At 43.1% G+C, this 27,668-nt stretch overlaps 1 protein-coding gene and 1 long non-coding RNA gene across 2 annotated transcripts in view; one reads left to right on the top strand and one right to left on the bottom strand.

Annotated features, from left to right (window-relative positions):
- Positions 1-27,668, top strand: part of LOC138660475 (class I histocompatibility antigen, F10 alpha chain-like) — a 116,456-nt gene that overhangs the window by 17,260 nt on the left and 71,528 nt on the right. The window contains exons 2-3 of the mRNA XM_069745984.1: positions 6,323-6,583; positions 24,674-24,952. Coding sequence (XP_069602085.1) covers positions 6,323-6,583; positions 24,674-24,952 — 540 coding nt within the window. The remainder of the gene's footprint in view (positions 1-6,322; positions 6,584-24,673; positions 24,953-27,668) is intronic.
- On the bottom strand, positions 19,025-24,246 carry LOC138660491 (uncharacterized). The gene is made up of 3 exons (XR_011317888.1): positions 24,075-24,246; positions 20,888-21,005; positions 19,025-19,333 (listed from the first exon to the last, which is right to left on the bottom strand). It is a non-coding gene; the product is annotated as an uncharacterized lncRNA (long non-coding RNA).

Genomic DNA, 27,668 nt, shown 5'->3' with positions numbered 1-27,668 from the left:
AACACTACCTATGCAACTCGGCACAGCCTGAGGAACTGACTAGCCTGAAGATAGAAAAACAAGCCTGACTTGCCTCAGAGAAATACCCCAAAGGAAAAGGCAGCCCCCCACATGTAATGACTGTGAGTGAGATGAAAAGACAAACGTAGGGATGAAATAGATTCAGGAAAGTGAGGCCCGATATTCTAGACAGAGAGAAGATAGTAAAGAGAACTATGCAGTCTACAAAAAACCCTAAAGCAAAAACCACGCAAAGGGGGCAAAAGTCTCACCGTGCCGAACTAACGGCACGGTGGTACACCCTTTGCGTCTCAGAGCTACCAGCAAAACCAAAAGACAAGCTGGACAGAAAATATAGCAACAAAAAGCAAAAATGCACTTATCCAAGCAGAGCAGCAGTCCACAGGAAAGATCCAGAAGCTCAGATCCAAACTGGAACATTGATCAGGAGCAAGGAAAACAGAATCATGTGGAGTTAAATAACGAAGCAGCCAACGAGCTCCCCGGAACACCTGAGGGAGGAAGCTCAGAAGCTGCAGTACCACTTGTGACCACAGGAGTGAATTCAGCCACAGAATTCACAACACCCCATAAGATGCTCCATAAAGATATTTGCCCCATATAGCGATGCACAGACGTTATGGTCCCATAAGATGCTCCATACAGACATTTGCCCCATATAGTGCTGCACAAACGTTATGGCCCCATACAGGCACTTGCGCCATATAGTGCTGCACAAACGTTATGGCCCCATAAGATGCTCCATACAAACATTTGCCCCATTTGCTGTTGCTGCGATAAAAAAAAAAAAAAAAAAATCACATACTCACTTCTCCGTCGCTCAGACCCCCGGCACTTTCAATATTCACCTGACTTCGTTCCGGAGCTGCTCCATCTTCAGCGTCTTCTGCACTGGCGTTCAGGCAGAGGGCGCACACTAACCACGACACCGCGCCCTCTGACCTGAGCGTCACTGCAGAAGACGGAGCGGCGCTGGAACGAGGAGCAGGTGAATATCGCACTGCGCAGCGCTCCCCTCCCAGTTCTACTCACCTGCTCCTGCTCCTCCAGTCCCTGCACATCTGTTCCCTGGCGCTGCATACATGTGTATCCTGTACATACATGTGTATCCTGTACATACATGTGTATCCTGTATATATGTGTGTGTCCTGTACATACATGTGTATCCTGTATATAAGTGTGTATCCTGTACATACATGTGTATCCTGTACATACATGTGTATCCTGTGCATACGCGTGCATCCCGTACATATGCGTGTATCCTCTACATACATGTGTATCCTGTACATACAGTGCCTTGCGAAAGTCCCCTGGAACTTTTCAACCTTTTCCCACATATCAGGCTTCAAACATAAAGATACCAAATGTTAATTTTTGGTGAAGAATCAACAAGAAGTGGAACACAATTGTGAAGTTGTATATAATTTTATATCTGCGCTAGATTCAATCCCTCCCTTGTTGTGTGAACAAGTAGCGGAAAACACTTACTTTATAGTCAGTAATGGTGATCTAATCGTGTAAAAGGATAATGGACAAGAGAGCGTGCTTAGCCTATTCAGTCCCCTGCAGCTGCAGTAAAAAATATATAAAAGAAATATAATAAATATCTATTAAAAACATGAAAGTATCACGTGGGGATCATAAAACACTCGCTTCCAATATGACTGAAGTAAATTTACCTGATGCGCCTAGGTGTATAATTCACTATCTTCTGATCATTTGATGTTGCCATTCCAAAAATCCGTATTAGTAGGTCAGAAGTGTTGCCTTGCAATGTAAGGACTGTGGGCGCTGCCCCGGCCGGCGGCAGAACACCCCGAAGTCGTTACCAGCGTGGAGTAAATAGACGTCTATTCCAAAACGCGTAGGAATTGGTCCACCGCGCTGTCCTTAGCCAGTCACGTGAGCAATCACATGACCGTGATGTCACGCAAGGTCCTGTGCCTACAGTGAACCAAGCGGCTACACGGTGCAGCGTTCATTTACTCCACGCTATATATATTTTTTACTGCAGCTGCAGGGGACTGAGTAGGCTAAGCACGCTCTCTTGTCCATTATCCTTTTACACGATTAGATCACCATTACTGACTATAAAGTACCGTAAGTGTTTTTCGCTACTCGTCCACACAACAAGGGAGGGATTGAATCTAGCGCAGATATAAAATTATATACATTATTTATAGACAGCGATACAGAAGAATGATACTGTGTCACTATCTGCTGCAAGAACCTCGGTGCTGCAAGCGCCACTGGTATTCAATTAACAATTGTGAAGTTGAACGAAATTTATTGGTTATTTTAAATTTTTGTGGAAATTCAAAAACTGAAAAGTGGGGCGTGCAATATTATTCGGATACGATCGTATGCTGGAAGATAGTAAGGAAGGCGTTTGGCCTTCCCTTCCAGATCTCTAAACATATGACACTATTTGGTCACCCAGAATTTCCCCAGGGAACAGAAATCAAAGGAGCGATAGGATAAGCAGGCGATAACATGAAGAAAGCAGGGGATATGATGTATACAGACAGGGCCGCCATCATGGCATTACTGCCCTGACTGGCGTATGGGGCCTGGTGGCAGAGGGGGCCCGCATCGCGCCCCGTCTCTTCTGCTCATCGGGCCCCAGCGGCAGGCGGCTTCTATCGGTAACTGAACCTGCATCCGAGACACAGGTAGTTACTCTATTGCAGCCTTGCGGGCACGTGTGGGCCCGCACTGCAATGGTTAAAGCCGCCAGCCAATCGGAGGCTGGCAGCTGATGTCAGCGCACATCGCCGGCGTATGATGTCATTCACCGGAGAGTGCGCGCTGAAACGCCGGGAAGGATCTTCGTTTCGCCGCAGGAGCGCGGCCAGGTAAGAAGAAAGTTTTTTTTCCTATTTTTTTAACTGAAAGCAGCAAGCCGCAATCTGGACCATGTGTCTCCATCCAGCCCGGCACAGAAGGGAGACAGGGGGCAGAATGGAGACAAGGGGGCAGAATGGAGACAAGGGGGCAGAATGGAGACAAGGGGGCAGAATGAGACAAGGTGGCAGAATGGAGACAAGGGGGCAGAATGGAGACAAGGGGGCAGAATGCAGATAAGGGGTCAGAATGGAGACACAAAGGCAGAATGCAGACACGGGGGGGGGCAGAATGGAGACAACTCCATATAGAAAGCAGACACTTCCTACAGGTCATGCAGGTCCATTCTTTCTGCTTATCTAGACTTCGTAGGCTGTTTAATGAAGTGGAACTACATATTCTAGATAATAGAGTGGGTATGAACACTCAGAATGTGAGCACATCCTCAATATACAACACTGTAAGACATAAATTCCTGAAGTTAAAGCAGAACAAGTTGTTTAAGACTTGGGAGAAATGGACCGGGGATAAGGATATCTGTTATGATAGGTAATTCAGTACCACAATGGACATAGAGGTCAGAACACATACAGTGACCTGACAATAACCCAAAAACATAGAACGAGCTCTGAGACGTGGGAACTCTGCTGACCGCAATCCCTAATCCTCTCCAACCACACTAGAGGCAGCCGTGGATTGCGCCTAACGCTCCCTATGCAACTCGGCACAGCCTGAGAAACTAGCTAGCCTGAAGATAGAAAATAAGCCTACCTTGCCTCAGAGAAATACCCCAAAGGAAAAGGCAGCCCCCACATATAATGACTGTGAGTTAAGATGAAAAGACAAACGTAGAGATGAAATAGATTTAGCAAATTGAGGCCCGACTTTCTGAACAGAGCGAGGATAGGAAAGGTAACTTTGCGGTCAACACAAAACCCTACAAAAACCACGCAAAGGGGGCAAAAAGACCCTCCGTACCGAACTAACGGCACAGAGGTACACCCTCTGCGTCCCAGAGCTTCCAGCAAGCAGGAAAAAACAAATAGACAAGCTGGACAGAAAAAACATAAAACAAAATAGCAAAGCGGAACTTAGCTATGCAGAGCAGCAGGCCACAGGAACGATCCAGGAGGAAACAGGTCCAATACTAGAACATTGACTGGAGGCCAGGATCAAAGCACTAGGTGGAGTTAAATAGAGAAGCACCTAACGACTTCACCACATCACCTGAGGAAGGAAACTCAGAAGCCGCAGTGCCACTTTCCTCCACCAACGGAAGCTCACAGAGAGAATCAAGCGAAGTACCACTTGTGACCACAGGAGGGAGCTCTGCCACAGAATTCACAACAGATATCGCAGAGACAACTCTACAGGGGTGGGAACAGGTAAAAAAAAATCAATTTTATGGGAAGGATGGAGGGAAACCTGCCATATATTAAGCTGATGCATACAGCATTATATGGTTTCAATATCCCGTCCTCACCTAGATTCCCCGACAGGATTACAGCTGCCCTAAGTGCGGAACGCCCTCAACAAATCTCTGGCACGGAGTGTGGGAATGCAGAGCAGTTAGAGCGTACTGGAAATAGGTCTGGAAACAGGTAGGGGAGCAGGTTCGATCGTGCTGGGGAATCCTTCTCCCACAAACGCCACAAACCCCGGGAGACACAACTCACAGGAGTTAAAGCAAAGACCCCTAAAAACATCCACACATTCTTAGTTGTAGCCTCACGTGGTTTATTTGGCGAATGGCTTATACCAAACGCCCCATCGATGGTGATGATAATAGCCCAGATGAAACACTTACTGGGAATTGAATTACCGTATATTCTCGAGTATAATATGACCCGAGTATAAGCCGACCCCCTAATTTTGCCACAAAAACTGGGAAAACTTAATGACTCGAGTATAAGCCTAGGGTGGGAAATGCAGCAGCTACTGGTAAATTTCAAAAATAAAAATAGATACCAGTAAAAGTAATTGAGACATCAGTAGGTTAAGTGTTTTTGAATATCCATATTGAATCAGGAGCCCCATAAAATGCTCCATACAGTTCATGATGGGCCCCATAAGATGCCCCATATTAAAATATGACCCATATAATGCTGCACAAATGTTGATTATGGCCCCATAAGATGCTCCGTACAGATATTTGCCCCATATACTGCACATGGCCCCATAAGATGCTCCGTACAGATATTTGCCCCATATAATACTGCACATGGCCCCATAAGATGCTCCGTACAGATATTTGCCCCATATAATGCTGCACAAATGCTAATTATGACCCCATAAGATGCTCCATAGAGATATTTTTCCCATTTGCTGTTGCTGCGATTAAAAAAATAAAAGAATCACATACTCACCTCCCAGGCCCCCGGCACTTGCTATACTCACCTTTCCCGTTCCACCGCCGCTGTGTCTTCCCCGTCCTCTGCAACGACTTTCAGGCAGAGGGCGGCGCGCACAGTAATCGCGTCATCGCGCGACCTGAGCGTCACTGCATAGGACGCGGAAGACACAGTGGCGCCGGCGGTGGAACGAGGGACAGGTGAATATTGCGCACTGCCCCCGTTATACTCACCTGCTCCTGGCGCGGTCCCTGCACGTCTGTTCCCCGGCGCCGGCAGCTTCACAGCTGCCGGCGCCCAGAGAACAAGGAACGTGCAGGGACCGCGCCAGGAGCAGGTGAGTATTATTACACAGCTCCGCTCCACCCCCCCGCCCGACCCCTGGGAATGACTCGAGTATAAGCCGAGAGGGGCAGTTTCAGCCTAAAAAAATGGGCTGAAATTCTCCGCTTATACTCGAGTATATACGGTAATAGAGGCAGAAAGGAGTAAAGAAAAATCTGCAGGGAAAGTATTTCCGCTGTGGAAAACGTTCATTGTTTTCCACTATAGTCCCTATGAAATATCGAGAATGATTTGTCCCTTCCGCCACACGGAATGGTGCTGTCTGGAGGATCTGAGCGGGACGTTGGGGTCTTGGGAACCATTCCAGATGTATAATGTCTATTAAAGATACAACATATATTAGTGTAGAACGACACTCTGGACAATGCAAAATACAGTAAAAGAGATTTTCTTCCTTCCCCTATTCCCCTTCTGTGTAGTCAGTCTGTCCTTTCTTTCTCTTACTGTTTCCCCAAAATTTGTGTTACCAGACACTGACGGAGATCTATCTATGTATCTATATACGATTTAAAAAAGTTATGCGGACCTGTTGTCTGACAAGCAAGATTTGTATATGTACCTTTGGTAATTACTGTGTCATTGCTGATGCTATATCCTATCCTATGTTACGCTATCCTATCTGATGTTATGTTAAAAAAATCAATAAAAATGATGTTTAATTAAAAAAAAAAATTATTATTATTATCCTGTATATACATGTGTGTCCTGTACATACATGTCTCCTCCTGTGTGTGACATGTAACACTCTGTGTCTCTCTCAGACAGTCACTCTCTGCGGTATTATTACACGGGGGTCTCAGCTCCGGGGTCTGGGCTGCCGGAATACTCATCAGTTGGATATGTGGATGATCGGGAGATTGTGAATTATAACTCAGACAGCGGCAGATACCGACCCAAGGTCCAGTGGATGGAGAAAATGGAGGATGGATACTGGGAGAGGAATACACAGATCAGCAAAGGGAATGAGGCGACATTCAGACATAATGTGAGGATAGCGATGGAGCGATTCAACCAGAGCGGAGGTGAGAAATATACTGTATACACTATATACACACTACACTGTATACACAATACACTATATACACACTACACTGTATACACAATACACTATATACACACTACACTGTATACACTATATACACACTACACTGTATACACTATATACACACTACACTGTATACACAATATACACACTACACTGTATACACTATATACACACTACACTGTATACACAATATACACACACTACACTATATACACTATATACACATATACACACTACACTGTATACACTATATACACACTACACTGTATACACTATATACACACTACACTGTATACACTATATACACACTACACTGTATACACTATATACACACTACACTGTATACACAATACACTATATACACACTACACTGTATACACAATACACTATATACACACTACACTGTATACACTATATACACACTACACTGTATACACTATATACACACTACACTGTATACACAATATACACACACTACACTGTATACACTATATACACACTACACTGTATACACAATATACACACACTACACTATATACACTATATACACATATACACACTACACTGTATACACTATATACACACTACACTGTATACACTATATACACACTACACTGTATACACTATATACACACTACACTGTATACACTATATACACACTACACTGTATACACTATATACACACTACACTGTATACACTATATACACACTACACTGTATACACAATATACACACTACACTGTATACACTATATACACACTACACTGTATACACACTACACTGTATACACAATATACACACTACACTGTATACACTATATACACACTACACTGTATACACAATATACACACTACACTGTATACACTATATACACACTACACTGTATACACACTACACTGTATACACAATATACACACTACACTGTATACACAATATACACACACTACACTGTATACACACTACACTGTATACACAATATACACACACTACACTATATACACTATATACACATATACACACTACACTGTATACACTATATACACACTACACTGTATACACTATATACACACTACACTGTATACACTATATACACACTACACTGTATACACTATATACACACTACACTGTATACACTATATACACACTACACTGTATACACTATATACACACTACACTGTATACACAATATACACACTACACTGTATACACTATATACACACTACACTGTATACACACTACACTGTATACACAATATACACACACTACACTATATACACTATATACACATATACACACTACACTGTATACACTATATACACACTACACTGTATACACTATATACACACTACACTGTATACACTATATACACACTACACTGTATACACTATATACACACTACACTGTATACACTATATACACACTACACTGTATACACTATATACACACTACACTGTATACACAATATACACACTACACTGTATACACTATATACACACTACACTGTATACACACTACACTGTATACACAATATACACACTACACTGTATACACTATATACACACTACACTGTATACACAATATACACACTACACTGTATACACTATATACACACTACACTGTATACACACTACACTGTATACACAATATACACACTACACTGTATACACAATATACACACACTACACTGTATACACACTACACTGTATACACAATATACACACACTACACTATATACACTATATACACACTACACTGTATACACAATATACACACTACACTGTATACACTATATACACACTACACTGTATACACTATATACACACTACACTGTATACACTATATACACACTACACTGTATACACAATATACACACACTACACTGTATACACACTACACTGTATACACAATATACACACACTACACTATATACACTATATACACACTACACTGTATACACAATATACACACTACACTGTATACACTATATACACACTACACTGTATACACAATATACACACTACACTGTATACACAATATACACACTACACTGTATACACTATATACACACTACACTGTATACACTATATACACACTACACTGTATACACTATATACACACTACACTGTATACACTATATACACACTACACTGTATACACTATATACACACTACACTGTATACACTATATACACACTACACTGTATACACAATACACTATATACACACTACACTGTATACACTATATACACACTACACTGTATACACAATACACTATATACACACTACACTGTATACACTATATACACACTACACTGTATACACAATACACTATATACACACACTACACTGTATACACTATATACACACTACACTGTATACACTATATACACACTACACTGTATACACTATACACACACTACACTGTATACACTATATACACACTACACTGTATACACAATACACTATATACACACACTACACTGTATACACTATATACACACTACACTGTATACACTATATACACACTACACTGTATACACTATATACACACTACACTGTATACACTATATACACACTACACTGTATACACTATATACACACTACACTGTATACACTATATACACACTACACTGTATACACAATACACTATATACACACACTACACTGTATACACTATATACACACTACACTGTATACACTATATACACACTACACTGTATACACTATATACACACTACACTGTATACACTATATACACACTACACTGTATACACTATATACACACTACACTGTATACACTATATACACACTACACTGTATACACCATATACACACACTACACTGTATACACCATATACACACACTACACTGTATACACCATATACACACACTACACTGTATACACTATATACACACACACTACACTGTATACACTATATACACACTACACTGTATACACTATATACACACTACACTGTATACACTATATACACACTACACTGTATACACAATACACTATATACACACACTACACTGTATACACTATATACACACTACACTGTATACACTATATACACACTACACTGTATACACTATATACACACTACACTGTATACACTATATACACACTACACTGTATACACTATATACACACTACACTGTATACACAATACACTATATACACACACTACACTGTATACACTATATACACACTACACTGTATACACTATATACACACTACACTGTATACACTATATACACACTACACTGTATACACTATATACACACTACACTGTATACACTATATACACACTACACTGTATACACCATATACACACACTACACTGTATACACCATATACACACTACACTGTATACACCATATACACACACTACACTGTATACACTATATACACACACACTACACTGTATACACTATATACACACTACACTGTATACACTATATACACAATACACTGTATACACTATATACACACTACACTGTATACACTATATACACACTACACTGTATACACTATATACACACTACACTGTATACACAATACACTATATACACACACTACACTGTATACACTATATACACACTACACTGTATACACAATACACTATATACACACACTACACTGTATACACACACTACACTGTATACACTATATACACACTACACTGTATACACTATATACACACTACACTGTATACACAATACACTATATACACACACTACACTGTATACACTATATACACACTACACTGTATACACTATATACACACTACACTGTATACACCATATACACACACTACACTGTATACACTATATACACACTACACTGTATACACCATATACACACACTACACTGTATACACTATATACACACACACTACACTGTATACACTATATACACACTACACTGTATACACTATATACACACTACACTGTATACACTATATACACACTACACTGTATACACAATACACTATATACACACACTACACTGTATACACTATATACACACTACACTGTATACACTATATACACACTACACTGTATACACTATATACACACTACACTGTATACACTATATACACACTACACTGTATACACTATATACACACTACACTGTATACACTATATACACACTACACTGTATACACTATATACACACTACACTGTATACACTATATACACACTACACTGTATACACTATATACACACTACACTGTATACACTATATACACACTACACTGTATACACAATACACTATATACACACTACACTGTATACACAATACACTATATACACACACTACACTGTATACACTATATACACACTACACTGTATACACTATATACACACTACACTGTATACACTATATACACACTACACTGTATACACTATATACACACTACACTGTATACACTATATACACACTACACTGTATACACAATACACTATATACACACACTACACTGTATACACTATATACACACTACACTGTATACACTATATACACACTACACTGTATACACTATATACACACACACTACACTGTATACACTATATACACACTACACTGTATACACTATATACACACTACACTGTATACACTATATACACACTACACTGTATACACAATACACTATATACACACACTACACTGTATACACTATATACACACTACACTGTATACACTATATACACACTACACTGTATACACTATATACACACTACACTGTATACACTATATACACACTACACTGTATACACTATATACACACTACACTGTATACACTATATACACACTACACTGTATACACTATATACACACTACACTGTATACACTATATACACACTACACTGTATACACTATATACACACTACACTGTATACACAATACACTATATACACACACTACACTGTATACACTATATACACACTACACTGTATACACTATATACACACTACACTGTATACACTATATACACACTACACTGTATACACTATATACACACTACACTGTATACACTATATACACACTACACTGTATACACTATATACACACTACACTGTATACACAATACACTATATACACACACTACACTGTATACACTATATACACACTACACTGTATACACTATATACACACTACACTGTATACACTATATACACACTACACTGTATACACTATATACACACTACACTGTATACACTATATACACACTACACTGTATACACTATATACACAATACACTGTATACACCATATACACACACTACACTGTATACACTATATACACACACTACACTGTATACACCATATACACACACTACACTGTATACACTATATACACACTACACTGTATACACTATATACACACTACACTGTATACACTATATACACACTACACTGTATACACAATACACTATATACACACACTACACTGTATACACTATATACACACTACACTGTATACACTATATACACACTACACTGTATACACTATATACACACTACACTGTATACACTATATACACACTACACTGTATACACTATATACACACTACACTGTATACACTATATACACACTACACTGTATACACTATATACACACTACACTGTATACACTATATACACACTACACTGTATACACTATATACACACTACACTGTATACACTATATACACACTACACTGTATACACTATATACACACTACACTGTATACACTATATACACACTACACTGTATACACTATATACACACTACACTGTATACACAATACACTATATACACACTACACTGTATACACAATACACTATATACACACACTACACTGTATACACTATATACACACTACACTGTATACACAATACACTATATACACACACTACACTGTATACACTATATACACACTACACTGTATACACTATATACACACTACACTGTATACACTATATACACACTACACTGTATACACAATATACACACTACACTGTATACACTATATACACACTACACTGTATACACAATATACACACTACACTGTATACACTATATACACACTACACTGTATACACTATATACACACTACACTGTATACACTATATACACACTACACTGTATACACTATATACACACTACACTGTATACACTATATACACACTACACTGTATACACTATATACACACACACTACACTGTATACACTATATACACACTACACTGTATACACTATATACACACTACACTGTATACACTATATACACACTACACTGTATACACAATACACTATATACACACACTACACTGTATACACACTACACTGTATACACTGTATACACACTACACTGTATACACTATATACACACTACACTGTATACACTATATACACACTACACTGTATACACTATATACACACTACACTGTATACACTATATACACACTACACTGTATACACTATATACACACTACACTGTATACACAATATACACACTACACTATACACAATATACTGTATACACAATATACACACTACACTGTATACACTATATACACATTACACTGTATACACAATATACACACTACACTATACACAATATACTGTATACACAATATACACTATATACACACTACACTGTATACACAATATACACACTACACTGTATACACTATATACACACTACACTGTATACACTATATACACACTACACTGTATACACTATATACACACTACACTGTATACACTATATACACACTACACTGTATACACTATATACACATTACACTGTATACACAATATACACACTACACTGTATACACACTACACTGTATACACTATATACACACTACACTGTATACACAATATACACACTACACTATATACACTATATACACACTACACTGTATACACTATATACACAATACACTATATACACACTACACTGTACACACTATATACACACTACACTATATACACAATATACACACTACACTGTATACACTATATACACACTACACTGTATACACTATATACACACTACACTGTACACACTATATACACACTACACTGTATACACTATATACACACTACACTGTACACACTATATACACACTACACTGTATACACTATATACACACTACACTGTATACACTATATACACACTACACTGTATACACTATATACACACTACACTGTATACACTATATACACACTACACTGTATACACTATATACACACTACACTGTATACACAATATACACACTACACTGTATACACTATATACACACTACACTGTATACACTATATACACACTACACTGTATACACTATATACACACTACACTGTATACACTATATACACACTACACTGTATACACTATATACACACTACACTGTATACACACTACACTGTATACACTATATACACACTACACTGTATACACTATATACACACTACACTGTATACACAATATACACACTACACTGTATACACTATATACACACTACACTGTATACACTATATACACACTACACTGTATACACTATATACACACTACACTGTATACACAATATACACACTACACTGTATACACTATATACACACTACACTGTATACACTATATACACACTACACTGTATACACTATATACACACTACACTGTATACACTATATACACACTACACTGTATACACTATACACACACTACACTGTATACACAATACACACACTACACTGTATACACAAAATACACACTACACTATATACACTATATACACACTACACTGTATACACTATATACACACTACACTCTATACACTCTATACACACTACACTCTATACACTATATACACACTACACTCTATACACTATATACACACTACACTGTATACACTATATACACACTACACTGTATACACTATATACACACTACACTGTATACACTATATACACACTACACTGTATACACAAAATACACACACTACACTGTATACACAATATACACACTATACACAATATACACACACTACACTGTATACACTATATACACACTACACTGTATACACTATATACACACTACACTGTATACACAATATACACACTACACTGTATACACTATATACACACTACACTGTATACACAATATACACACACTACACTGTAACATAGTAACATAGTTAGTAAGGCCGAAAAAAGACATTTGTCCATCCAGTTCAGCCTATATTCCATCATAATAAATCCCCAGATCTACGTCCTTCTACAGAACCTAATAATTGTATGATACAATATTGTTCTGCTCCAGGAAGACATCCAGGCCTCTCTTGAACCCCTCGACTGAGTTCGCCATCACCACCTCCTCAGGCAAGCAATTCCAGATTCTCACTGCCCTAACAGTAAAGAATCCTCTTCTATGTTGGTGGAAAAACCTTCTCTCCTCCAGACGCAAAGAATGCCCCCTTGTGCCCGTCACCTTCCTTGGTATAAACAGATCCTCAGCGAGATATTTGTATTGTCCCCTTATATATTTATACATGGTTATTAGATCGCCCCTCAGTCATCTTTTTTCTAGACTAAATAATCCTAATTTCGCTAATCTATCTGGGTATTGTAGTTCTCCCATCCCCTTTATTAATTTTGTTGCCCTCCTTTGTACTCTCTCTAGTTCCATTATATCCTTCCTGAGCACCGGTGCCCAAAACTGGACACAGTACTCCATGTGTGGTCTAACTAGGGATTTGTACAGAGGCAGTATAATGCTCTCATCATGTGTATCCAGACCTCTTTTAATGCACCCCATGATCCTGTTTGCCTTGGCAGCTGCTGCCTGGCACTGGCTGCTCCAGGTAAGTTTATCATTAACTAGGATCCCCAAGTCCTTCTCCCTGTCAGATTTACCCAGTGGTTTCCCGTTCAGTGTGTAATGGTGATATTGATTCCCTCTTCCCATGTGTATAACCTTACATTTATCATTGTTAAACCTCATCTGCCACCTTTCAGCCCAAGTTTCCAACTTATCCAGATCCATCTGTAGCAGAATACTATCTTCTCTTGTATTAACTGCTTTACATAGTTTTGTATCATCTGCAAATATCGATATTTTACTGTGTAAACCTTCTACCAGATCATTAATGAATATGTTGAAGAGAACAGGTCCCAATACTGACCCCTGCGGTACCCCACTGGTCACAGCGACCCAGTTAGAGACTATACCATTTATAACCACCCTCTGCTTTCTATCACTAAGCCAGTTACTAACCCATTTACACATTTTCCCCCAGACCAAGCATTCTCATTTTGTGTACCAACCTCTTGTGCGGCACGGTATCAAACGCTTTGGAAAAATCGAGATATACCACGTCCAATGACTCACCGTGGTCCAGCCTATAGCTTACCTCTTCATAAAAACTGATTAGATTGGTTTGACAGGAGCGATTTCTCATAAACCCATGCTGATATGGAGTTAAACAGTTATTCTCATTGAGATAATCCAGAATAACATCCCTCAGAAACCCTTCAAATATTTTACCAGCAATAGAGGTTAGACTTACTGGCCTATAATTTCCAGGTTCACTTTTAGAGCCCTTTTTGAATATTGGCACCACATTTGCTATGCGCCAGTCCTGCGGAACAGACCCTGTCGCTATAGAGTCCCTAAAAATAAGAAATAATGGTTTATCTATTACATTACTTAGTTCTCTTAGTACTCGTGGGTGTATGCCATCCGGACCCGGAGATTTATCTATTTTAATCTTATTTAGCCGGTTTCGCACCTCTTCTTGTGTTAGATTGGTGACCCTTAATATAGGGTTTTCATTGTTTCTTGGGATTTCACCTAGCATTTCATTTTCCACCGTGAATACCGTGGAGAAGAAGGTGTTTAATATGTTAGCTTTTTCCTCGTCATCTACAACCATTCTTTCCTCACTATTTTTTAAGGGGCCTACATTTTCAGTTTTTATTCTTTTACTATTGATATAGTTGAAGAACAGTTTGGGATTAGTTTTACTCTCCTTAGCAATGTGCTTCTCTGTTTCCTTTTTGGCAGCTTTAATTAGTTTTTTAGATAAAGTATTTTTCTCCCTATAGTTTTTTAGAGCTTCAATGGTGCCATCCTGCTTTACACAATATATACTGTATACACAATACTGTATACACAATATACACACTACACTGTATACACAATATACACACTACACTCTATACACTATATACACACTACACTGTATACACTATATACACACTACACTGTATACACAATATACACACTACACTCTATACACTATATACACACTACACTGTATACACTATATACACACTACACTGTATACACAATATACACACTACACTGTATACACTATATACACACTACACTGTATACACTGTATACACACACTACACTGTATACACTATATACACACTACACTGTATACACTATATACACACTACACTGTATACACACACTACACTGTATACACTATATACACACTACACTGTATACACTATATACACACTACACTGTATACACACACTACACTGTATACACTATATACACACTACACTGTATACACTATATACACACACTACACTGTATACACTATATACACACTACACTGTATACACTATATACACACTACACTGTATACACTATATACACACTACACTACACTGTATACACTGTATACACACTACACTGTATACATACGCATGTATCCTGTACATATCTGTGTATCCTGGACGAGGCCATAATATGTGTTTCTGTTTTGACATAAAAGTTGAGTTTTTATTGGCAATACATTTTTCTGTTATTGTTTTGTGCCTTTTTCTCCTTGGTTCCCACTGTGGGGCCTCATTCATTATTTTCCTCTCCGGTCGCTGGTGTAAGAGGTGGTAATGCTGATGTGTCCCCTGACCCCTGTCCTGCACACCTTGCTGATGGGAGGACCTCACAGGCCACCGTAGCTGTCACACCCAGAGGTTGTTACTCGGCAACCATCGCTTCCCCACAATTAGGGGTGTCCGGCTGCCAAGTGGATGAAAGTAGCAGCCCCCTCCCTCTATTAACCATTTAGATGCTGTTGAAATTGACAGCAGAATCTATGGTGGATAAATGGCCATGACTGGTGCCAGCACTGATCGTGTTTGTTTCTGCAGGGTGTCTGCCGTATTATATATCTAGATCCGGGATATTTCACACAAAAAATAAAATCTTTTTTTTTTTTTTAATTATAGACAGTTTTTCATTTTTAATCTGAATTTTTAATTTTTGTTCTTTTAGTTAAACTTAGTCCAAATAAATGTAAAATATCCCCCTATAATTCCCCCCCGGGGGCTTCCTGATGTCTCCGTCTCCTCGGTTTCAGCAGTAACGAGTTATCACAGGAGATCGCGGCCGCCGTCATCGGCTGATATAGCACAATGTAGTAAGGAAGAAATGGAAGCAGCACAAAAGTCACAACATAAAGTCAGCAGGAATCGTAGTGAGAAAGCGGAGATCAGTCCTCACTGTACAGCAGCCAAGAAGTAACGCAGCCGGACGTCAGCAGAGTCCGCTGTATCTGGGGACACAGAACCGCAATGTCTCCAGGTACACAGAGGTCTCATCAGCCGGACCCCACATTACAGAACCGCAATGTCTCCGGTTACACAGGGGTCTCATCAGCCGGACCCCACGTTACAGAACCGCAATGTCTCCGGGTACACAGGGGTCTCATCAGCCGGACCCCACATTCCAGAACCGCAATGTCTCCGGGGACACAGAGGTCTCATCAGCCGGACCCCACATTACAGAACCGCAATGTCTCCGGGTACACAGAGGTCTCATCAGCCGGACCCCACATTACAGAACCGCAATGTCTCCGGGGACACAGAGGTCTCATCAGCCAGACCCCACATTACAGAACCGCAATGTCTCCGGGTACACAGAGGTCTCATCAGCCGGACCCCACATTACAGAACCACAATGTCTCCGGGTACACAGAGGTCTCATCAGCCGGACCCCACATAACAGAACCGCAATGTCTCCGGGGACACAGAGGTCTCATCAGCCGGACCCCACATTACAGAACCGCAATGTCTCCGGGTACACAGGGGTCTCATCAGCCGGACCCCACATTACAGAACCGCAATGTCTCCGGTTACACAGAGGTCTCATCAGCCGGACCCCCACATTACAGAACCGCAATGTCTCCGGGTACACAGAGGTCTCATCAGCCGGACCCCACATTACAGAACCGCAATGTCTCCGGGTACACAGAGGTCTCATCAGCCGGACCCCACATTACAGAAACGCAATGTCTCCGGTTACACAGAGGTCTCATCAGCCGGACCCCCATATTACAGAACCACAATGTCTCCGAGTACACAGAGGTCTCATCAGCTGGACTCCCACATTACAGAAACGCAATGTCTCCGGTTACACAGAGGTCTCATCAGCCGGACCCCCACATTACAGAACCACAATGTCTCCGAGTACACAGAGGTCTCATCAGCTGGACTCCCACATTGTTGTGTTCCTGCGGAATATCTGGATTATTGTTTTGCTGACGTCCGATTCATTGATTGAGCGATGACAAAACAGAGGGTCTTTGAATCTTGAATACAGGGTCCAATGGGCTGAAAACTCCTCACCACAATCTGCTGACCGAGCCGTTCTCTTATTGCCTTGTAGGTTGTGTTCACACTGATGTTTGTGGAGCAGAAAACGCTGCAGAAACCACTGGAAAAAATGTTCAGAAGAAAGAACATACCGTATATACTCGAGTATAAGCCGAGATTTTCAGCCCAAATTTTTGGGCTGAAAGTGCCCCTCTCGGCTTATACTCGAGTCAAGGTGGGTGGCAGGGTCGGCGGGTGAGGGGCTGAGGGCGCTGAGGTATACTTACCTAGTCCTGGCGATCCTCGCGCTGTCCCTGCCGTCCCACGGGCTTCTGTGCTGCACCTTCTTCGCCTCTTCAGCAGTCACGTGGGACCGCTCATTAAAAAAATGAATAGGCGGCTCCACCTCCCATAGGGGTGGAGCCGCCTATTCATTCCTCTAATCAGCGGTGCCGGTGACCGCTGATAGAGAAAGAAGCTGCGGCACCGAAGACCAGGCAGAGGGACAGCGCGAGGATCGCCAGGACTAGGTAAGTATAGCATATTCACCTGTCCACGTTCCAGCCGCCGGGCGTCGCTCCATCTTCCCGGCCGGCGCCTCCATCTTCCCGGCGTCTGCGCTCTGACTGATCAGGCAGAGGGCGCGATGACGCATATAGTGTGCGCGGCGCCCTCTGCCTGATCAGTCAGAGCAGAGACGCCGGGAAGATGGAGGCGCCGGAACGAGACGCCGGGAGCTGCAATCAAGGGAGGTGAGTATGTGGTTTTTTTTTTTTATTGCAGCGGCGGCAGAGATTTATGTGGAGCATCTATGGGGCACAATGAACGGTGCAGAGCACCGTATATGGGCACAGCTATGGGGCACAATGAACGGTGCAGAGCACTGTATATGGGCACAGCTATGGGGCACAATGAACGGTGCAGAGCACTGTATATGGGCACAGCTATGGGGCACAATGAACGGTGCAGAGCACTGTATATGGGCACAGCTATGGGGCACAATGAACGGTGCAGAGCACTGTATATGGGCACAGCTATGGGGCACAATGAACGGTGCAGAGCACTGTATATGGGCACAGCTATGGGGCACAATGAACGGTGCAGAGCACTGTATATGGGGCACAGCTATGGGGCACAATGAACGGTGCAGAGCACTGTATATGGGCACAGCTATGGGGCACAATGAACGGTGCAGAGCACTGTATATGGGCACAGCTCTGGGGCACAATGAACGGTGCAGAGCACTGTATATGGGCACAGCTCTGGGGCACAATGAACGGTGCAGAGCACTGTATATGGGGCACAATGAACGGTGCAGAGCACTGTATATGGGGCACAGCTATGGGGAAATATGAACGGTGCAGAGCACTATATGGCACAGCTATGGGGAAATAATGATCTATTTTTATTTTTGAAATTCACCGGTAAATGCTGCATTTCCACCCTAGGCTTATACTCGAGTCAATAAGTTTTCCCAGTTTTTTGTGGCAAAATTAGGGGGGTCGGCTTATACTCGGGTCGGCTTATACTCGAGTATATACGGCAATTATGTAACAACAACTCGCTGTTCACATGATGCAATAATCTGTTCAGTCTTTTCAGCTTCTTTTAAACGCTCAGACTCACGAGACGGCAAAGAAGATTGTAGATTCTCCAGGAAACGCTCAATACTTACTGTAGATGTTAATGGGAAGTAGGAGGGGATTTTTTTTGCACTTTTGTTTTAAGCATTTTTGTCACAAATAACGAAAGTTTTCTTTTCTTTATGGAGACAAAAAACACTCAGGAAACAACTGAAAAACAGAAGTAAAAGACACTTTAGGTTCACAAAACTCCACGGAACAAAATCATTTTCTGAGACGTCTTCTGCTTAAAACGGTCAATTTTTAAACGGCGCAAAAAGACACAGTGTGAACACAACCGTAACCTGTCAGACTGAGGGAGGAGAGAAGGAGCCAAGAATTCTCTTTATCACAGTTTATGGCCACAGAGTGAAGGTGAAAAGCCAGAGGGGGCCGAGAACAGAAGGGGCCGGTGTGAAGGGGTTAACCCGACCTCCTCTTCTGCACAGGAGAAATAACATGGGGAAAAGCAAACAGAGAAGGAAGGGGTTAACCCTCTGAGGAGCTGATCGCATTGTATTACTCAGGGGAGGAGGATCAGGCAGAAGGAGTTTGGGGAATGGAGGAGGCACAGGAAGGAGAAGAGGAGGTCGGGGAATGGAGGAGGCACAGGAAGGAGAAGAGGAGGTCGGGGAATGGAGGAGGCACAGGTAGGAGAAGAGGAGGTCGGGGAATGGAGGAGGCACAGGAAGGAGAAGAGGAGGTTGGGGAATGGAGGAGGCACAGGAAGGAGAAGAGGAGGTTGGGGAATGGAGGAGGCACAGGAAGGAAAAGAGGAGGTCTCCATTCCCCGACCTCCTCTTTTCCTTCCTGTGCCTCCTCCATTCCCCGGAGGCACAGGAAGGAGAAGAGGGGGTCGGGGAATGGAGGAGGCACAGGAAGGAGAAGAGGAGGTTGGGGAATGGAGGAGGCACAGGAAGGAAAAGAGGAGGTCGGGGAATGGAGGAGACACAGGAAGGAGAAGAGGAGGTCGGGGAATGGAGGAGGCACAAGGAGAAGAGGAGGTCGGGGAATGGAGGAGGCACAGGAAGGAGAAGAGGAGGTTGGGGAATGGAGGAGGCACAGGAAGGAAAAGAGGAGGTCGGGGAATGGAGGAGGCATAGGAAGGAGAAGAGGAGGATGGGGAATGGAGGAGGCACAGGAAGGAGAAGAGGAGGTCAGGGAATGGAGGAGGCACAGGAAGGAGAAGAGGAGGTCGGGGAATGGAGGAGGCACAGGAAGGAGAAGAGGAGGTCGGGGAATGGAGGAGGCACAGGAAGGAGAAGAGAGGGTCGGGGAATGGAGGAGGCACAGGAAGGAGAAGAGGAGGTTGGGGAATGGAGGAGGCACAGGAAGGAAAAGAGGAGGTCGGGGAATGGAGGAGACACAGGAAGAAGAGGAGGACGGGGAATGGAGGAGGCACAGGAAGGAGAAGAGGAGGTCGGGGAATGGAGGAGGCACAAGAAGGAGAAGAGGAGGTCGGGGAATGGAGGAGGCACAGGAAGGAGAAGAGGAGGTTGGGGAATGGAGGAGGCACAGGAAGGAAAAGAGGAGGTCGGGGAATGGAGGAGGCACAGGAAGGAGAAGAGGAGGACGGGGAATGGAGGAGGCACAGGAAGGAGAAGAGGAGGTCGTGGAATGGAGGAGGCACAGGAAGGAGAAGAGGAGGTCGGGGAATGGAGGAGGCACAGGCAGGAGAAGAGGAGGTCGGGGAATGGAGGAGGCACAGGCAGGAAAAGAGGAGGTCGGGGAATGGAGGAGGCACAGGCAGGAAAAGAGGAGGTCGGGGAATGGAGGAGGCACAGGAAGAAGTGGAGGAGGTCGGGGAATGGAGGAGGCACAGGCAGGAAAAGAGGAGGTCGGGGAATGGAGGAGGCACAGGAAGAAGTGGAGGAGGTCGGGGAATGGAGGAGGCACAGGCAGGAAAAGAGGAGGTCGGGGAATGGAGGAGGCACAGGAAGGAGTGGAGGAGGTCGGGGAATGGAGGAGGCACAGGAAGGAAAAGAGGAGGTCGGGGAATGGAGGAGGCACAGGAAGGAGAAGAGGAGGTCGGGGAATGGAGGAGGCACAGGCAGGAAAAGAGGAGGTCGGGGAATGGAGGAGGCACAGGAAGGAGAAGAGGTTGGGGAATGGAGGAGGCACAGGAAGGAGAAGAGGAGGTTGGGGAATGGAGGAGGCACAGGAAGGAAAAGAGGAGGTCGGGGAATGGAGGAGGCACAGGAAGGAGAAGAGGGGTCGGGGAATGGAGGAGGCACAGGAAGGAGAAGAGGAGGTTGGGGAATGGAGGAGGCACAGGAAGGAAAAGAGGAGGTCGGGGAATGGAGGAGACACAGGAAGAAGAGGAGGACGGGGAATGGAGGAGGCACAGGAAGGAGAAGAGGAGGTCGGGGAATGGAGGAGGCACAGGAAGGAGAAGAGGAGGTCGGGGAATGGAGGAGGCACAGGAAGGAGAAGAGGAGGTTGGGGAATGGAGGAGGCACAGGAAGGAAAAGAGGAGGTCGGGGAATGGAGGAGGCACAGGAAGGAGAAGAGGAGGACGGGGAATGGAGGAGGCACAGGAAGGAGAAGAGGAGGTCGGGGAATGGAGGAGGCACAGGAAGGAGAAGAGGAGGTCGGGGAATGGAGGAGGCACAGGAAGGAGAAGAGGAGGTTGGGGAATGGAGGAGGCACAGGAAGGAAAAGAGGAGGTCTCCATTCCCCGACCTCCTCTTTTCCTTCCTGTGCCTCCTCCATTCCCCGGAGGCACAGGAAGGAGAAGAGGGGGTCGGGGAATGGAGGAGGCACAGGAAGGAGAAGAGGAGGTTGGGGAATGGAGGAGGCACAGGAAGGAAAAGAGGAGGTCGGGGAATGGAGGAGACACAGGAAGAAGAGGAGGACGGGGAATGGAGGAGGCACAGGAAGGAGAAGAGGAGGTCGGGGAATGGAGGAGGCACAAGGAGAAGAGGAGGTCGGGGAATGGAGGAGGCACAGGAAGGAGAAGAGGAGGTTGGGGAATGGAGGAGGCACAGGAAGGAAAAGAGGAGGTCGGGGAATGGAGGAGGCACAGGAAGGAGAAGAGGAGGATGGGGAATGGAGGAGGCACAGGAAGGAGAAGAGGAGGTCAGGGAATGGAGGAGGCACAGGCAGGAGAAGAGGAGGTCGGGGAATGGAGGAGGCACTGGCAGGAGAAGAGGAGGTCGGGGAATGGAGGGGGCACTGGGGGAGACGCTGCACACAGAGATTAGTGGGGGCTTCCTGCTGAGTCCGTGTCCCCAGGGTTACCCAGTTCTTTGCTGACAGACGGGAGATGTCGCAGGGAGACGCAGCAGTTACTGATCCAACAACTGTCCGAGTTGTGATCCGGCTGCTCGGGGGTTAACCAGTGTGCGGGGAGGAGCGTGCACAGCAGATGACTGACAGCCGGCACAGCGCGTACATAACTATATACAGTATCTGCCTCCGGGACCTGCGCTGTCTGGTCACGTGCAGCATCTCCTTACACGTCACTGCTCCACCTGCAGCCTCCACTGATGACTGACAGCTCTACTGTCCAATCACATCACTCCAAATGCTATTATCATTATCAGAACATGAGAATCGCTTGCGCCCGAAAATGGCGACTGACTCCTAGTAATCTCCGCTCTCTACACATCTGCCGCTGGGGGCGCTGTATCCTCAGGGCTGCACACACAGGTCACTGAGGGGTCACACGATCTCATGTAGTGACGTCACACTGTGGTCGGTGCACGATGTCTCCGCTGCTCTATCTGTGGCCGATTACACAGCAGATATCGGGGATTCTGGGAAACACCGGGAACATTCATCACTGGACCGTCAGGCTGATATTTCTTCTGTGTAACACGCTCCTGTGTTGTCTGCAGGTCTCCATATTCTCCAGCTGATGGAAGGTTGTGAGCTGAGAGATGACGGCGGGATCACTGGGTACAGTCAGTACGGATATGATGGGAGAGAGTTCCTGGCCCTGGACACACAGACGTGGACATTTGTCCCCACCATGGCGCAGGCGCAGATCACCACACAGAGATGGAACAGTCCAGATATAGAAGTGGGGGAGAGAAAGAAGAATTATGTGGAGAATATCTGTACCGAGTATCTGAAGAAACATGTGGAGAACGGGAGAGAAGATCTGGAGAGGAGAGGTGAGCGCTCATCATCATCATCATCACAGCCCCGCTGTCCGCGTCCTGTCACCTCTGTGTGATTATGGTCATTGCTGTACTTGTAGTCCCCGCTGTCCGCGCCCCGGCCTGTCACCTCTGTGTGATTATGGTCATTGCTGTACTTGTAGTCCCCGCTGTCCGCGCCCCGGCCTGTCACCTCTGTGTGATTATGGTCATTGCTGTACTTGTAGTCCCCGCTGTCCGCGCCCCGGCCTGTCACCTCTGTGTGATTATGGTCATTGCTGTACTTGTAGTCCCCGCTGTCCGCGCCCCGGCCTGTCACCTCTGTGTGATTATGGTCATTGCTGTACTTGTAGTCCCCGCTGTCCTCACACTGAACCCCCCATATAGGTAATAAGCCCCTGTCGGCTCCTGATGTTTATTCTGTGAATCCGTCTTTTCTTACAGCTCCATATTGTTCTGTTCCTCGGTTCTCCCCTCTAGACATGTCTGACACCTCGGGGTCACTAGTCCGGGGCGTCCTACACAGACTGACACCGTGCGATCAGTGCAGAGCGGCCACATTGTGCAGATGTCCAGTCATTTATACATTTCCAGGAGGAATAACAGAGGAACCACAGAATGCAGGAATCTCAGAAAAGATTCTCCAGAATTGTGCTAATATAGACAAGTGCGGAGAGGAGACGGCTTCTCTTTAACCCCTTATCAACATCTGACATACCGGTACATTCAGTGTCGGCTCCCTGTCTCTGGTGCGGGCTCAGAAGCTGAGCCACCACGTTTTGGCAGATGATGGCTGCTCTATTCATCCATCATCTGCTGCTAAATGCTGGGGGTGAAGCCGAGCTCCAACCATGGCTGTTAATCTGTCAAATTCCACTGTCAATCACTGAGAGCAGCATTTACAGCAAACGTTTATTCTAAGCGCCCATCAGCTTCCCGCAGCACGATCGTGGGGAGCTAATGAGCTGTCATGGCAGTCGGGGGTCTGCTGAACACCCCCATCCCTGTCATGACGGAGCAGAAGACCCTCCTGTAGCTTCACAGGAGACCCCAATTTGTACTATATACCCCAATACTGTGATGCTGCAGGATCAAATGCAAGGGATCGGTGACCGCAGGTTCTGGATCCCTGAAAGGACTATAAAATGCAAGAAAAAATTGTTTTAAAAATGTTAAAAAAAAACCTTTTTACCTTATTTAAATTGGCCATAATCAAAAAATTGGTCAATAGTCGCTGTTGAAGGGCGAACAATTACACATCATACAATGCACAAAAATAAATTAATATAATAATATTTTATTAATAATCACAAGATGAAACACATACAATTATATGGTGCATACTAAAACCCTATGTGGCAAATTAACCTATACCTATGGTAGATATTTTAGTCTATTCATCTATACCTCTGCCTATTTTAGATTTTTTTTTACCGTTTCATTTTCTTAATTTAGTTTTCCTTTCCACTTCACTCCATTTGAAGCAGAGTAATCAATTTATTTACATATGTATTTATTTGACATAAAGTTGCAATACATGAATGTAGGGGTCAAATTTTTTGGAAACGGAAAAACGGTTTTGAGCTCCGTTTTTTTATTGGAATATGTTCATATTAGTACAACAACGTTATCTTCCAAGTTTCATTATGATCTTTGTAGGGATTCAGTCGTTATGCGCCATTTTCTGCCATACCTATGCGTACAGTGTTATCACGGTTGGAAACGGAAAAACGGTTTCAAGCTCCGTTTTTTTTATTGGAATTAGTTCATATTAGTACAACAACGTTATCTTCCAAGTTCCATTATGATCTTTTTAGGGATTCAGTCATTATGCGCCATTTTCTGCCATACCTATGCCTAGTGTGTTATCACGGTTGGAAACGGAAAAACGGTTTTGAGCTCCGTTTTTTTTATTGGAATTAGTTCATATTAGTACAACGACGTTATCTTCCAAGTTTCATTAAGATCTTTTTAGGGATTCAGTCTTTATGCGCCATATTCTGTCATACCTATGGTAGTTTTTTTTCTAAAGTTGAATTTTTTGAATCTTTTTTTCCTTTCCACTTCACTCTATTTAAAAATAAATTAGCGGAGGTTAAACTTTAATTGCGTTTTCAACAAGGCAAACCCATACATTGCTATAGAGTAACTTTACATTTGAAATAAACACTGAATCCCTAAGAAGATCTTGATGAAACTTTGAAAATAAGTTTGTCATTAATATGAACTTTTTCCAGCAAGAAAAACAGATCTTAAAAATGTAATTCTGTTTTCAACAATGTTAATTCATACATTCCTATATAATAACTTTACATTTCAAATAAACAGTGAATCCCTAAGTATATCTTTATCGAAAATGTTTGCCTTAAGGTACCTTCACACACAACGATATCGTTAAGGATATCGTTGCAATGTCACGCTTTTTGTGACGTAACAACGATCCCGCTAACGATCTCGTTATGTGTGACAGCGACCAACAATCAGGCCCCTGCTGGGAGATTGTTGGTTGTTGGGGAATGATCAGGACATTTTTTTTGGTCGCTGATCACCCGCTGTCATCGCTGGATCGGCGTGTGTGACGCCGATCTAGCGGTGTTCACCTGTAACCAGGGTAAATATCGGGTTACTAAGCGCAGGGCCGCTATGGGGGCCAGAAAAATACGGATTACACACGGACCAGCAGTGTGACTTGCGAGAAATACGCAGCGGTGTTCTATAGAAAAGCCGGCAA

The sequence above is a fragment of the Ranitomeya imitator genome, chromosome 1 (genome assembly GCF_032444005.1).
Source record: "Ranitomeya imitator isolate aRanImi1 chromosome 1, aRanImi1.pri, whole genome shotgun sequence".
In the NCBI taxonomy this organism is placed as follows: domain Eukaryota; kingdom Metazoa; phylum Chordata; class Amphibia; order Anura; family Dendrobatidae; genus Ranitomeya; species Ranitomeya imitator.
This window is presented reverse-complemented; position numbering and strand designations above follow the sequence as displayed.